The following is a 15,230-nucleotide window of genomic DNA, read 5'->3' as shown; positions in this document are numbered from 1 at the left end:
GACTATTTAAGTTATCAGTAAGATTTCCAGTTAACATTAAGCTATTAGCAGTTAAGTTTTTAGAGAGTCAAAAGTTATATCCAGATTTTTGGAAAACTTTAAGGAGAATGGGTATTATATCTTCTCTGTATGTCTGATAAAATTCCGAGATAAATCCATCTGACCCGGGGATTTTTTGTGGACTAGTATGTGGTCTATTCTGCAGAATGTTCCATGTGCACTTGAGAAGAATGTGTATCCTGTTGCTTTTGGATGTAGAGTTCTATAGATGTCTATTAGGTCCATCTGTTCTAGTGTGTTGTTCAGTGCCTCTGTGTCCTTAATTATTTTCTGTCTCATGGATCTACCCTTTGGAGTGAGTGGTGTGTTGAAGTCTCCTAAAATGAATGCATTGCATTCTATTTCCTCCTTTAGTTCTATTAGTATTTGTTTCACATATGCTGGTGCTCCTGTGTTGGGTGCATATATATTTATAATGGTTATATCCTCTTGTTGTACTGAGCCCTTTATCATACCTGGGTAGTTTTTTGATTACCCCTTTAATTTCTTTGCTGGTAATTGGTTTGTTTAGATTTTGTATTTCTTGCTTGGTCAGTCTTGGAAGGTTGTATTTTTCTAAGAAGTTCTCCATTTCTTCTAGGTTTTCCAGCTTGTTAGCATATAGGTTTTCATAGTATTTTCTAATAATTCTTTGTATTTCTATGGGGTCCGTCATGATTTTTCCTTTCTCGTTTCTGATTCTGTTGATGTGCGTTGATTCTCTTTTTCTCTTAATAAGTCTGGCTGGAGGCTTATCTATTTTGTTTATTTTCTCAAAGAACAAGCTCTTGGTTTCATTGATTTTTTTCTATTGTTTTATTCTTCTCAATTTTATTTATTTCTTCTCTGATCTTTATTATGTCCCTCCTTCTGCTGATTTTAGGCCTCATTTGTTGTTCTTTTTCCAATTTCGATAATTGTGAAGTTAGACTATTCATTTGGGATTGTTCTTCCTTCTTTAAATATGCCTGGATTGCTATATACTTTCCTCTTAAGACTGCTTTTGCTGCGTCCCACAGAAGTTTGGGCTTTGTGTTGTTGTTGTCATTTGTTTCCATATATTGCTGGATCTCCATTTTAATTTGGTCGTTGATCCATTGATTATTTAGGAGCATGTTGTTAAGCCTCCCTGTGTTTGTGAGCCCTTTTTCTTTTTTTGTACAATTTATTTCTAGTTTTATACCTTTCTGGTCTGAAAAGTTGGTTGGTAGGATTTCAATCTTTTTGAATTTACTGAGGCTCTTTTTGTGGACTAGTATGTGGTCTATTCTGGAGAATGTTCCATGTGCACTTGAGAAGAATGTGTATCCTGTTGCTTTTGGATGTAGAGTTCTATAGATGTCTATTAGGTCCATCTGTTCTAGTGTGTTGTTCAGTGCCTCTGTGTCCTTAATTATTTTCTGTCTCATGGATCTACCCTTTGGAGTGAGTGGTGTGTTGAAGTCTCCTAAAATGAATGCATTGCATTCTATTTCCTCCTTTAGTTCTATTAGTATTTGTTTCACATATGCTGGTGCTCCTGTGTTGGGTGCATATATATTTATAATGGTTATATCCTCTTGTTGGACTGAGCCCTTTATCATTATGTAATGTCCTTTATCTCTTGTTACTTTCTTTGTTTTGAAGTCTATTTTGTCTGATACTAGTTCTGCAACACCTGCTTTTTTCTCCCTGTTGTTTGCATGGAATATCTTTTTCCATCCCTTGACTTTTAGTCTGTGCATGTCTTTGGGTTTGAGGTGGGTCTCTTGTAAGCAGCATATAGATGAGTCTTGCTTTTACATTCATTCTATTACTCTGTGTCTTTTGATTAGTGCATTCAGTCCATTTACATTTAGGGTGATTATCGATGGATTTGTACTTATTGCCATTGCAGGCTTTGGATTCGTGGTTACCAAAGGTTCAAGGATAGCTTCTTTAGTATCTTACTACCTAACTTAACTTGCTTATTGAGCTATTATAGACACTGTCCACTGTCTGGTGATTCTTTATTTCTCTCCCTTCTTATTCCTCCTCTTCCATTCTTTATATGTTGGGTGTTTTATTCTATGCTCTTTTGTGTTTCCTTTAACTGCTTTTGTGGGTAGTTGATTTTATATTTTGCTTTTGGTTAGTATTTGGTTGGTCTGCTTTCTTTGCTGTGATTTTATTTTCTCTGGTGACATCTATTTAGCCTTAGGAGTGCTCCCATCTAGAGCAGTCCCTCTAAAATACCCTGTAGAGGTGGTTTGTGGGAGGCAAATTCCCTCAACTTTTGCTTGTCTGGGAATTGTTTAATCCCTCCCCTTCACATTTAAATGATAATCGTGCTAGATATAGTATTCTTGGTTCAAGGCCCTTCTGTTTCATTGCATTAAATATATCATGCCATTCTCTTCTGGTCTGTAAGGTTTCTGTTGAGAAATCTGATGATAACCTGATGGGTTTTCCTTTGTAGGTGACCTTTTTCCTCTCTCTAGCTGCCTTTCAAACTCTGTCTTTGTCCTTAATCTTTGCCATTTTAATTATTATGTGTCTTGGTGTTGTCCTCCTTGGGTCCCTTCTGTTGGGAGTTCTGTGTACTTCCATGGTCTGAACGATTATTTCCTCCCCCAGTTTTGGGAAGTTTTCAGCAATTATGTCTTCAAATACACTTTCTATCCCTTTTTCTCTCTCTTCTTCTTCTGGTACCCCTATAATGCGAATATTGTTCCATCTGGATTGGTCACACAGTTCTCTTAATATTGATTAATTCCTGGAGATCCTTTTATTTCTCTCTGCATCAGCTTCTAGGCATTCCTGTTCTCTGGTTTCTATTCCATCAATGGCCTCTTGCATCTCATCTATTCTGCTTATAAATCCTTCCAGAGATTGTTTCATTTCTGTAATCTCCTTCCAGACATCATCCCTTAGCTTTTGCATATTTCTCTTCAGCTCCATCAGCATGGTTATGACCTTTATTTTGAATTATTTTTCAGGGAGATTGGTTAGGTCTATCTCCCCAGATTCCTTCTCAGGGGAGGATGTCTGGTTAGTCTGGTCTGTATCAACTTCTTTTGTTTTTTCATGGCGATAGAGGTAGTTGTGGGAAGCTGGTGCATGTGTCAGCTCGGAGAACATCCTTTCTTGCTGGTTTGTGGCCTTCTTCTCCCCCTTCATGAGGCACTGGGTTCTCGCAGGTGTAGATGTAGCCTGGCTGTCGTTCTGTATCTTCTGGTCTCTTTTTTAGGGACAGTTGTATTTGTTGAATTTTCAAAAATATATATGGCTTTGGGAGGAGATTTCCACTGCTCTATTCATGCTGCCATCTTGGCTCCACCCTCCAGATTTTCAATTGTGCAGGGTCTGTGCCCCTAGCTTCCTTGTTGTTCAAGGGTCAGATATAGTGATAGCACAAAATGCTGGTCAAGATACAGAGAAACTGAACCATTCATATGCTATTGGTAAGAACATAAAATGGTACAGCTATGCTATAAAAATATTGGCAGTTTTTGTTTCTTATAAAACTAAACATGAAATCACCATATGACCTAATAATTACACTCCTGGGCATTTAACTCAGGGAAATGAAAGCTTAAATTCACACTAAAAAGCTAAGTATAAATGTTCATAGTTGTTTTATTCATAATAGTCAAAACCTAGAAAACAACCCAGATGTCCATATGAAAAGATGCTCCCTATCATTAATCATCACAGATATGCAAATCAAAACCACAATGAGGTATCTCCTCACACAAGTTAGGATGGCTACTATACAAAAGACAAGAAATAACAAATGTTGGCGAGGATGTAGAGAAAACCTTACTCTCTTGGTGGGAATGTAAACTGGAACAGCCACTGTGGAAAGCAGTATGGAGGCACTGCAAAAAACTAATAGAAAAATCATTCGATCCAGAAATTCCCCTCTTGGGAATTTAACCAAAGAAAACAAAACCCTTGATTTGAAAAGATACATGCACTTCTATATTTATTGCAGCATTATTTACAATAGCCAAGATATGGAAGCAACCAAAGCATCCATCAATAGATGAATGGATAAAGAAAATGTGGTACATACACATCAAAATGGAATATTATTCAGTCTTAAAAAAAAAGAAATCCGATGGTACAAAATTCAAAAATCCATCAACATCATCCACCACATAAACAAAAAGGACAAAAACCACATGATCATCTCCATAAATGCTGAAAAAGCATTCGACAAAATTCAACATGCATTCATGACAAAAACCCTCAGTAAAATGGGTATAGAGGGCAAGTACCTCAACATAATAAAGGCCATATATGATAAACCCACAGCTAACATCATACTGAACAGCGAGAAGCTGAAAGCTTTTCCTCTGAGATTGGGAACAAGACAGGGATGCCCACTCTCCCCACTGTTATTCAACATAGTACTGGAGGTCCTAGCCACGGCAATCAGACAAAACAAAGAAATACAAGGAATCCAGATTGGTAAAGAAGAAGTTAAACTGTCACTATTTGCAGATGACATGATACTGTACATAAAAAACCCTAAAGACTCCACTCCAAAACTACTAGAACTGATATCGGAATACAGCAAAATTGCAGGATACAAAATTAACACACAGAAATCTGTAGCTTTCCTATACACTAACAATGAACCAATAGAAAGAGAAATCAGGAAAACAATTCCATTCACAATTGCATCAAAAAGAATAAAATACCTAGGAATAAACCTAACCAAAGAAGTGAAAGACCTATACCTTGAAAACTATAAGACACTCTTAAGATAAATTAAAGGACACTAACAAATGGAATCTCATCCCATGCTCTTGGCTAGGAAGAATTAATATCGTCAAAATGGCAATCCGGCCCAAAGCAATATGCAGATTTAATGCAATCCCTATCAAATTATTACAACATTCTTCAATGAACTGGACCAAATAGTTCAAAAATTCATATGGAAACACCAAAGAACAGCCAAAGCAATCCTGAGAAGGAAGAATAAAGTGGGGGGGATCTCACTCCCCAACTTCAAGCTCTACTACAAAGCCATAGTAATCAAGACAATTTGGTACTGGCACAAGAACAGAGCCACAGACCAGTGGAACAGATTAGAGACTCCAGACATTAACCCAAACATATATGGTCAATTAATATATGATAAAGGAGCCATGGACATACAATGGGAAAATGACAGTCTCTTCAACAGATGGTGCTGGCAAAACAGGACAGCTACATGTTAGAGAATGAAACTGGATCACTGTCTAATTTACACAAAAGTAAATTAGAAATGGATCAAAGACCTGAATGTAAGTCATGAAACCATAAAACTCTTAGAAAAAAACATAGGCAAAAATCTCTTGGACATAAACATGAGTGACTTCTGCATTAACATATCTCCCCAGGCAAGGAAAACAAAAGCAAAAATGAACAAGTGGGACTACATCAAGCTGAAAAGCTTCTGTACAGCAAAGGACACCATCAATAGAACAAAAAGGTACCCTACAGTATGGGAGAATATATTCGTAAATGACAGATCTGATAAAGGCTTGACATCCAAAATATATAAAGAGCTCATGCACCTCAACAAAAAAGCAAATAATCCAATGAAAAAATGGGCAGAGGAGCTGAACAGACAGTTCTCCAAAAAAGAAATTCAGATGGTCAACAGACACATGAAAAGATGCTCCACAACGCTAGTTATCAGAGAAATGCAAATTAAAACCACAATGAGATATCATCTCACACCAGTATGGATGGCTACCATCCAAAAGACAAACAACAAAAACTGTTGGTGAGGTTGTGGAGAAAGGGGAACCCTCCTACACTGCTGGTGGGAATGTAAATTAGTTCAACCATTGTGGAAAGCAGTATGGAGGTCCTTCAAAATGCTCAAAATAGACTTACCATTTGACCCAGGAATTCCACTTTTAGGAATTTACCCTAAAAATGCAGCAGCCCAGTTTGAAAAAGACAGATGCATCCCTATGTTTATAGCAGCACTCTTTACAATAGCCAAGAAATGGAAGTAACCTAAGTGTCCATCAGTAGATGAATGGATAAAGAAGATGTGGTACATATACACAATGGAATATTATTCAGCCATAAGAAGAAAACAAATCCTGCCACTTGCAACAACATGGATGGAGCTAGAGGGTATTATGCTCAGTGAAATAAGCCAGGCGGAGAAAGACAAATAGCAAATGATTTCACTCATATGTGGAGTATAAGAACAAAGAAAAACTGAAGGAATAAAATAGCAGCAGAATCACAGAACCCAAGAAGGGACTAACAGTTACCAATGGGAAAGGGACTAGGGAGAATGTGAGGGTAGGGAGGGATAAGGGCAGGGAAGAAGAAAGGGGGTAACATGGTAAGCAAGTATAATGTGGGCGTGGGGGAAAGGGGAGGGCTGTGCAACACACAGAAGACAAGTAGTGATTCTACAACATATTACTATGCTGATGTACAGTGACTGTAATGGGGTTTGTCGGGGGGACTTGGTGAAGGGGAGAGCCTAGTAAACATAATATTCTTCATGTAATTGTAAATTCATGATATCAAAATAAAAAAATAAAATAAAAGAAATAAAAAGAAATCCTTCCATTTGCAACAGTATGGTTATACCTAAAAGGTATTATGCTAGGTGAAATAAGTCAGGTGAAGAAAGACAAAGACCATATGAGTTTACTTAAATGTGGAATCTAAAAATAAAACAAAATGAATAAAACAGTATTAGACTCATAGACACTGAGAAGTGAGTGTTGGTTACTATGAGGAAAGGATGAGAGTGGGAGGCAGAGTGAGTGAGGGGGATAAAGAGACACAAAATCTCAATCATAAGCTGGTTCCAGGGATGAAAGTGTAGCATGGAGAATATAGTCAATGGTTCTGTAACATCTTTCTATATTGACAAATAGTAACTGCACTAGTTGAGGATTTAATAATATGGGTAATGTTGAATCACTGTGTTGTATACTTGAAACCAATACAATATTGTATATCAACTATCCGTCAATGAAAAATGAATGAATGAATGAATGAATGGAGAAGATTAAGGTTAAGTGCAAAGAATGGAGGCTGGTGAGGGGATATGTGACAACAGGCCCATAACAGGACTGGCCAAGGCACACTAGGAAGATGTAAAGGCAGTGTGGCTAAAATGGAGAGCTTTATGAAGTGGTGTGGTGGGCAGCAAATAGTTTACAACCAACATGTCTATTCTAAGACCATTATTATCCTAATATCAAAACCAGACAAGGATATCACAGGAAAACTACAGATCAATATCCCTAATGAATACAGATAGAAAAATCCTTAACAAAATACTAGCAAATCAAATCCAGCAATATATACAAAAGTCACACACCCATGACAAGTGAGATTTATTCCAGGAATACAAGTTCAACATAGCAGAAAAAATAAATCAATGTATACACCACATTAATAGAACAGAGATCTTTAAAACTATATGATACCTCAGTAGACAGAAAAAGCAACTGATAAAATCTAACACACTTTCATTATTAAAAAAAAAATTCAACAAGCTAGGAAGAGAAGATACCTTCCTCAATCTGATAAAGGACATCTATGCAAGAATAGCTATGAAAAAATCCACAGCTAACATTTTACTTAATAGTGAAAGCTTTCATCCAAGATCAGGAACAAAACAAGGGTGTGTACTATTACCACTTCTATTCAACTTTGTATTAAAAGTTCTTGCCAGGGCCTCCACTTTGGAAAGAAAAAGTAGAACTATCTCTATTTACACATGACAGGTTTCTGTCCACAAACCATACCTTAGGATTTCTACAGGGATGCTGATATCCAAAACCTGGTGGACAAAAAGCTTGGATTCATCACCCCAAACAAACATATAAGGATGTGGGCCAAAAAGGGAAATACTCTTCCCCAAAACTACATCTCCTCTTTAGAGGGATGAGAAACATCAGTGCAGGGGAGGAGGCCAGAGCTCTGCCATGTGCATACTGCTCACATGCCCAGTGACTGGTGACTCTTGAACAAACCAGGAAGCACCAAAAGAGCTGAGAAACGAATCCTCCAGAGAGAAGGAAGATGGTAAATACCAAAGGGAAAACATACTCTTGGTTTCTCTGTCAGGCCTATTTCTCTAAACCCCACCCTCACCATTAGATCTAGTCCTTCAAGCTCCAGATAAGGCTGGAAAATACAGATTAACATACTGAAGCCAAGCTCCTCCTATTTTACTCCCCTTCCCAAGAGCTACCCCTACCTTCAGGTCGATGATCCCACTCTTCTTTACAGGGAGGTAGGTGACCTGAAAGCCCTCAGCTTCCAGTGAACGGCAGGAGTCCAAGACACATTTATGTTCTGTCTGGGTGGTGATCAAGTGCTTTTTCCGTGATCTATAGAACCTGGCCACCCCCTACAGATTGGTGGTGGTAAGGAAAGAGAATATACTTAGAGAAACAGCAATGACTTCAATCTCATTTGTAAAGCGAAAGTGGGCAAGGGTGGTATGTTCCAACACCAGTTATCCAACATAAACCACATGTCCTACAATTCAATTCTGGCACTAACTACCCCAAGTTAGTGCAAATCCTACAGATTAATGGGCTCAGTTCCACAAGATTATGCCCACTTTAGATGCCAGCTGTAAGGCCTTGATGTCACTAGCCACCCACTGGTAGTTCTGCCCACATGGCTACAAATTCAGGGCTTCCCACACCCCTCTTGGGTTCAGTAATTCACTAGAATAACTCACAAAACCCACTTGAAGCACTGTAACTTACTACTAGTTTTATTATAAAGGATACAACTCAGGAACAGCCGAATGGAAGAGATTCATAGAGCAAGTTCTGGAGTGGGGAAGAGCACAGATCTTCCATAACCTCCTGATGATTCTAGGCTTGCCACCTTCATAGCACATCCATGAGTTCACCAACCTGGCAGCTACTCTGAGCCTTGCTGTCCAGAGTTTTTATGGAGGTTCCATCATGTAGGCATAACTGATTAAATTTTTGGCCACCCAGTTAACTCACATGCCCCATTTCCTCCCCAGAGGGAAGAGGTACTGAAAGTTCCAATCCTCTAATCACATGCTTGGTCTTCCTGGGGTGGCCAGGCTTTTCCCTGAAACTAAAGGCCCATGGTGAGCCACTTCGTTACCATAAATTCAGGTAAGGTCCAAAGGGGCTTGTTATGAATAACAAAAGATATTCCTATCATTCAGGAAAGTCCAAGGGGTTTTGAAGCTCTCTGTCAGGATCAAAGGACAAAATCATATATTTTTTATTATATAATATGTAGAAAATGGGGAACATGACTATCCTTGCATCTCAGGAAAAAACTTCTCTTTTTATTTCTATTTAAATAGCAAAAAACATACAAACATGGTTATTCCAAAGGTGACAGGGTAGTAGAGACCCATACACTCATTCCTTGCTGACAGCAGTATTTTTGCTATAATCTCTTCAGAGAATTATTTAGAAGGATGTCTTGAAAGCAGTAGTCACACTCTTTCACTGTGATTAGTCTTTTGGGAATTTACCTTAGGAAAGTATGTCAAAAGACACATCAAGCTATAAAGACACAATATACTTTAGTTACACTTACAATCTTTAAAAAAAAAATACATCCAACAAGAGAGAAATGAACAGAAAATTGTGATAACGTAACTCCATGAAAAAGAATGTTGTTATACTAAAAATTGTGGAATTTGAAATGGAAGAACATAGGAAGAACATAGGTTACAGAAGAAAAATATGGCATGCTACAATTTGTGAAAATATTAAAAGCAAATTCATATTTATGTATAATTTTTTTTCTGGAACAATGCTAAATAGAATTAGTTCAGAATTAACAGAGTTAACTTTGTGGAACAGGACTTGGGGTCAGAATAGGGGAGGAAGAAGAGGAAGATTTATACTTTATTTTAAACCTCTCTACAGAGTTAAAAAAATCTTATCACATATACATGAATTACTTAAAAAAAATTTTAAGACAGTAAAATGTGCAACCCCATCCCCCTCAGAGCTTATAACAGAGTATTACTTCAAAAGCAGAATATAAAACTTAAAAGATCAAACTTAAACTACATAAAAACTGTTATGTTCCCGAGGATAAGGAACATAAAAAGAAAAATACCTAAAAATTCCCTCTGTCTCCAACCCCACTCTCTTTATCTCAGTTTTCCAGTTTTGAAGCCTCTAATAGCAGATAGATATTTACCCATCCAGAAAATTGTCACAACTCTTCTTAGCAATCCTTAACCTTTAGGTTTGGGATGTGTAGAAACTCTCAGAGCAAATATTTTCAAAGCTTTGGAAGTGCTCCCCAATCTAGGAATCATCCTCATCTTTGGAGAGACCTCTATACTGGTCTCTGTAGTCCAAAGGAAGGACTTCCTGCTAGGAATAGTTCAGAGTGCTGATGACTCTGGAGCCCATCCCAGGCCCTCTATTCTCAGTTCAAAGTTAGAAAAACCAATACTGGTAGCATAGTTGAGAGACAATTGTTAGAGGGGGTGCCAGAGTTGAAACTTCAGTAGCCCACAATTTGTCAGAGCCTTGATATTTACACAAGTGATCTTGGCAACCAGGCCCAGAAAAATATGATTATGTTCTATGAAACACCAACATGACTACTGAGAGTAGAATTTTACTTTTGTTAGTACCAAAGATTTGTAGGTCCCAAGTATACATTAACTGACCTCAGAATGGGTGATCAAGTGAATGCCTACAGAGGGCACCAGAGCAACCAGTATTTCAAAATGTGGATATTAAGACAAACAGAAGGAACTTGTTTCAAACAGATCACAGCAGAAAGAAAAGGGAAGGCTGAGAGGAAGGCAGCTCTGAAATCAAACGTTTGAAGAGTGAAGCCAGTAACAAGAGACAGAGAAACATGCCCAGTTACAAATGTATTCTGGATTTCATTGTGACTATATCAAAAGGATGATAAGAGGGTTAAGTCACCACTATTCACTCTGTGAAGAAGCTGCCATCCACCATACCAAGTGGTTGATGGTCCAAGAGCCACCTCCTTTCCTATCCAATTATTTCACTTAACTCAGTTCAACAGGAGCAAAGATTTAAGATAGAGTGGATTGCAAAGACTTGAAGGCAGCAACAAATCAGAAAAAGTGTATGTTTGTATCTTTTCTTCAATAGGGTGGGAGTGGGTAGCTAGGAAGTACATATATGAGCCAAAATGATGGAGGGACACCATTTCCCAAGTCAGTAAAGCCTAGATATTCCCTCTGGTTGCCTTGTCTTACCTTAATTGCTATGTTGTTTGATTCTGTAGCACCACTAGTGAAAACAATCTCACGAGGATCAGCCCCAATCAGAGATGCTACTTGCTGCAAGCCAAGAAACAAGATAAGTAACATCAGTTCCCCAAGCAGGAAAGCAGCTGTAGACAGAGCTGGGACAGAGCTCTGGAGCAAGAAGAGCTCTACTGCATCCTACCAATTGCCCAGGAAAAAGATCTGTACCCTCTAGGGTCAGACAAGGGATAGATCCATCCCAGTTACATCCCAGATCCCAGGTTCTTTGCTAGCCTGATACAAAATACTAACACTAATACTAATACTACTATTAATAATTTTTAAGAGCACTTATTTTTAAATTTGTGTTAATAAATACTTCACCAGCATTGTATCATTTAATCCACCCAATAACTCTTAAGGAGTAGACTATTAAGTCTCCATTTTCAATGTGAGTAAATTGAGGCTTTGAGAAGTTAGATTACCTGCCCAACATCATTTAGCTATGAAATGTGGGAACTAATCAAATGCCTTCAGAGGGACTCCACAGCCTACTCTCTGAATCTCTTCCTCAAAGAGCTCCACACCATTTCTACCTCCACCCACAATTACCAAGAAGGAAATGCCTCCCACAGTCCACTGAACCTCTGACACAGAACCTCCTAGGCCACTATACTAACCTTGCGAGCACATTCCATGGCTGCCTCACTCTCCCAGCCATAAGCATGTGTCCGGGAGTGTGGGTTCCCATAGTAGTTGACTAGGTAAGGGAGCATGGCATCCAGCACCCGAGGGTCCTAAGCACAACACAACAGACAAGTATTTTTGAGGCCATAGTTAACTGAGGTCACACTCCACCCTTTCAGAGCTGCCCAACATACCTCAACACACTCCCAACACTTCAGACACTGCCCACATTAGGCCTCAAACATTCTTCCATCCCCTAAGGTACTAATCAAGTATCAGCCTAATATATGCCTACTCCAAACCCATCTTAAATCAGTTTACGCTACCATCTTCTCAGCTAATCTACCGACACTGCCTTGCTCTGACAACCATTTCTGCATGTGTTTCCATTCCTGCCAGACAATGTGATCTACAAGGAGCCAGGACATGGCACATGTTGGTGAGGCCCTGCATTAATATTCAATTGCTTATCATGTGCCAGGCTCTAAGGGCTGCTCTGCTTTTTAGCCCACTTACTTACCCAAATTCATACAGTAAGTAGCAATTCTAGAACCTATGCTTTTTAGTACTACTATAGTGGGTATATACAGATCAACTATAGATGACTGAAGTGATCTGACCAAGATCAATAGCTAGTAAGTGTAGAGCTTTTTCTAGTGGATTACAACTTAAGCCTCCTGATTGCTGGCTCACTGTTTTTCCCAGTATACATTTCTCAATGAGTCTCATTTCTACAAGGAGCCAGCCATTTCTGTGCATTGTCACTTCTACAATGTAACTGCTTTAAACAGCCTTGGAGAAAGCTGCCCCTCCTTCCTTACCAGAGGAGTCGTAGCTTGCACATCCATATACAGAGGTCTCAGTACTGACTCGGCCTCCGGAGCAGGGGCTGTATCTGAGGGAACAGCAGACTGGGGAGCATGGCCTACAGCTGACAAAAAAAAATGGAACGGAGTCGCCAAGTGAGAGAGGATGCAACAACAGTGGACATAGGGCATCCAAGACAGAAGGTAAAAGCTGGATGTAAGTGAGGTAAGGTTAAGACATGCTGGGGTAGAATCTCAATGAAAAAGGAAACAAAACAAGAGAACTTGAGTAAACTGTAAAAGGAGGTAAGGAACAGACAGGGTTCTTGGAGGAGGATGTTGAACAATATTCAAATTGCGCTCGTTCAGAGTGGGGAGGGGTCTGAAAGGACATAGCCATTCAGGACTGTGAAAATAGGGTCAGTAGGGTCTCCTTCAAAGATTACTGTCTGAAAGACTACCATCTCTAAAAGTTGGCCAGGAGAGGTCTGGAGGCCAAGTCTTAAAGGCTCTGAGGGCCTGCGGGGCAGGATCTGATGGAAGGGCACGGCGAAGTCAACGGTTCCGAGGGCGAGCCTGAGAAAGTGTGAGGGATCCGGCCAAGAGGAAGGGTCAGAGGGTCCGGGTAGCGGGAGGAAAAGGTAGGCTCTAGAATATTCAGGTACGTCGCCGCGTCAAGAAGAAATGTCCGGGCCTCGAGAGAGAGAGACTGGCAGCAACCGCAGCCCGGAGCGTACCGCGCAGGCGCAGCCCCCGAGTGGGAGCCTCGGACCTCCTCCCGGGAGCGGCGGGCAAGACCGCGGCCGCCCGCCTCCAAGCGATTCGCAGTAGCATGGCTGATGCTAGAAACCCCCAGACCGAAGAACCTGCAGCGCTCAACCGGCTCCCGGAAGTACGGCTCCGCGCCCCGGAAGCTATTCCTAGAGCCGCAAGCGCACTCCGCCTCGTATTCTGTGTAGACGTAGATCTGGGCGACCGAGGCCGCGAGCGAGGTGAGGTGGGGGCTCCGAGGTGCAGGGACCCGAACACAAGGAGGGTGAAGGTTGGGCTATGCGCTTATTTTCCTTCCTGGACTTCCCCGAACCCTTGGGCCCGCTCCCCATCCCTCCTCCTCCGACTTCCGCTCGACTCTCGGGCTGGCGGCTAGGCCTGCACTTCCCTAACCCGCGAACTCCGCAGATGCCGATGGCCGTGGGTCCCTACGGGCAGTCCCAGCCAAGCTGCTTCGACCGCATGAAGATGGGCTTTGTGATGGGCTGTGCCGTGGGCATGGCGGCCGGGGCGCTCTTCGGCACCTTTTCCTGTCTCAGGTGAGGGGCGCGGGCTGTGGTCTCTGGGCAGGACTACCGGATCATTTCGCCCCACTCCACTCCTGAATAGTCTATTTCATTCCAATTCCCTTGCAGCCCTCTAACCAGCGAGACTGATTCTCCTCCACCTTAAACCTGAAACAGGTTGGAAGCCTCAGTGCTTGACAATGAACTCTTGATTCAGACTGCTTCCTGGCCCTTATTCGTTCTGTAACTTCAGGCAAATTGGAGCCTGGGTTTCCTCAAGTGTAAAATGAGATCAGTACTGACTACCCGAGTTATAAGGGTCAAATCAAAAGCACACTTATCAGAGAATCTGGCACACAGTAAGTGCTCAGTTAATGGTTATTATTACTGTCGCTACTGTTATTTCCAATTGTGCACAGGGAAACAAAACTTGAGCAATTTTACCGTACTGGGAACGGGAAGTAGAAATGAAAGAGATATCTACACCCTAAATGTTTTCACATGTAATAGTGACTATTATTCCCATTTTATTGTAAATTACCATTTATTGAGCATTTACTGTTACTCACTATGCTAGATGCTGTTATCACAGCAATCCCATGAATGTCACGATCCCCATTTTACACCTGAGACAGCCAGCCTATAAATTGCAGACCTGGGCCTTGAACCCAGGACTGACTCCGGTCGAAACAGGCTAAAGAACAAAGCCTTTATGAGATCATATACATTCCAGAGGTAAAACCAACCCCAAAAAACTGACTTCCGCCCATGTACTTTATACTGCATTTGCTGCCTGTGGTAAACAAAAGGTCGAGTTGATTTATTCATCAAATTCCCCAGAGATCCTGACCGGGTCCATTTACCTTGTCATTACCTACGGACAGGTGAAGAGAGGTAATCTGCCAGTTCTCAAGAGTGCTTGATTCATCATTAGTGGTACACATTAAAAAGGGGCAGTTAACACTTTCCTGTGTTTTTGTTCCGAATTGGCCACATCTTGGTTTCCTCCTCTCAGGATTGGAATGCGGGGTCGGGAGCTGATGGGCGGCATCGGGAAAACCATGATGCAGAGTGGCGGCACCTTTGGCACATTCATGGCCATCGGGATGGGCATCCGATGCTAATCATGGCAGTGGTTGCCCAATACATGTTCCCCACCGATCAGTAACAACCCTTTAAAAAAAACCGTGTACTATATATAATAAAAACAAAGTCTTTGAGTAA

At 40.6% G+C, this 15,230-nt stretch overlaps 2 protein-coding genes across 3 annotated transcripts in view; one reads left to right on the top strand and one right to left on the bottom strand.

The window, feature by feature from the left end:
• NFS1 (NFS1 cysteine desulfurase) overlaps nt 1-13,603 on the bottom strand; it is a 27,730-nt gene extending 14,127 nt beyond the window's left edge. Inside the window, exons 1-5 of the mRNA XM_037012860.2 lie at nt 13,467-13,603; nt 12,745-12,854; nt 11,917-12,033; nt 11,246-11,329; nt 8,240-8,392 (exon numbers count right to left, since the gene is read on the bottom strand). Coding sequence (XP_036868755.1) covers nt 8,240-8,392; nt 11,246-11,329; nt 11,917-12,033; nt 12,745-12,854; nt 13,467-13,563 — 561 coding nt within the window. The 5' untranslated portion in view covers nt 13,564-13,603. The remainder of the gene's footprint in view (nt 1-8,239; nt 8,393-11,245; nt 11,330-11,916; nt 12,034-12,744; nt 12,855-13,466) is intronic.
• Nucleotides 13,559-15,230, top strand: ROMO1 (reactive oxygen species modulator 1). 2 transcript variants are annotated; one of them, XM_017652517.3, is made up of 3 exons: nt 13,559-13,721; nt 13,909-14,039; nt 15,022-15,230. In XM_017652517.3, exons 2-3 carry the CDS (start codon nt 13,909-13,911, stop codon nt 15,128-15,130), a joined length of 240 nt encoding a protein of 79 aa, XP_017508006.3. In that variant the 5' UTR covers nt 13,559-13,721; the 3' UTR covers nt 15,131-15,230. The 2 variants fall into 2 exon arrangements, with proteins under 2 accessions (XP_017508006.3, XP_036868757.2); XM_037012862.2 differs by having other exon boundaries at nt 13,668-13,771.

This window comes from Manis javanica, chromosome 5 (assembly GCF_040802235.1).
Source record: "Manis javanica isolate MJ-LG chromosome 5, MJ_LKY, whole genome shotgun sequence".
Lineage (NCBI taxonomy): Eukaryota > Metazoa > Chordata > Mammalia > Pholidota > Manidae > Manis > Manis javanica.
The sequence above is the reverse complement of the archived record's forward strand: the minus strand, read 5'-3'. Positions and strand labels throughout refer to the sequence as shown.

What these genes read in the sequence shown, in the direction of transcription:
- ROMO1 (XM_017652517.3), top strand. Translation starts at nt 13,909, where the DNA reads ATGCCGATGGCCGTGGGTCCCTACGGGCAGTCCCAGCCAAGCTGCTTC. An exon ending in GGCACCTTTTCCTGTCTCAG is followed by an intron (nt 14,040 to 15,021) that starts GTGAGGGGCGCG and finishes TCCTCCTCTCAG; the next exon opens with GATTGGAATGCGGGGTCGGG.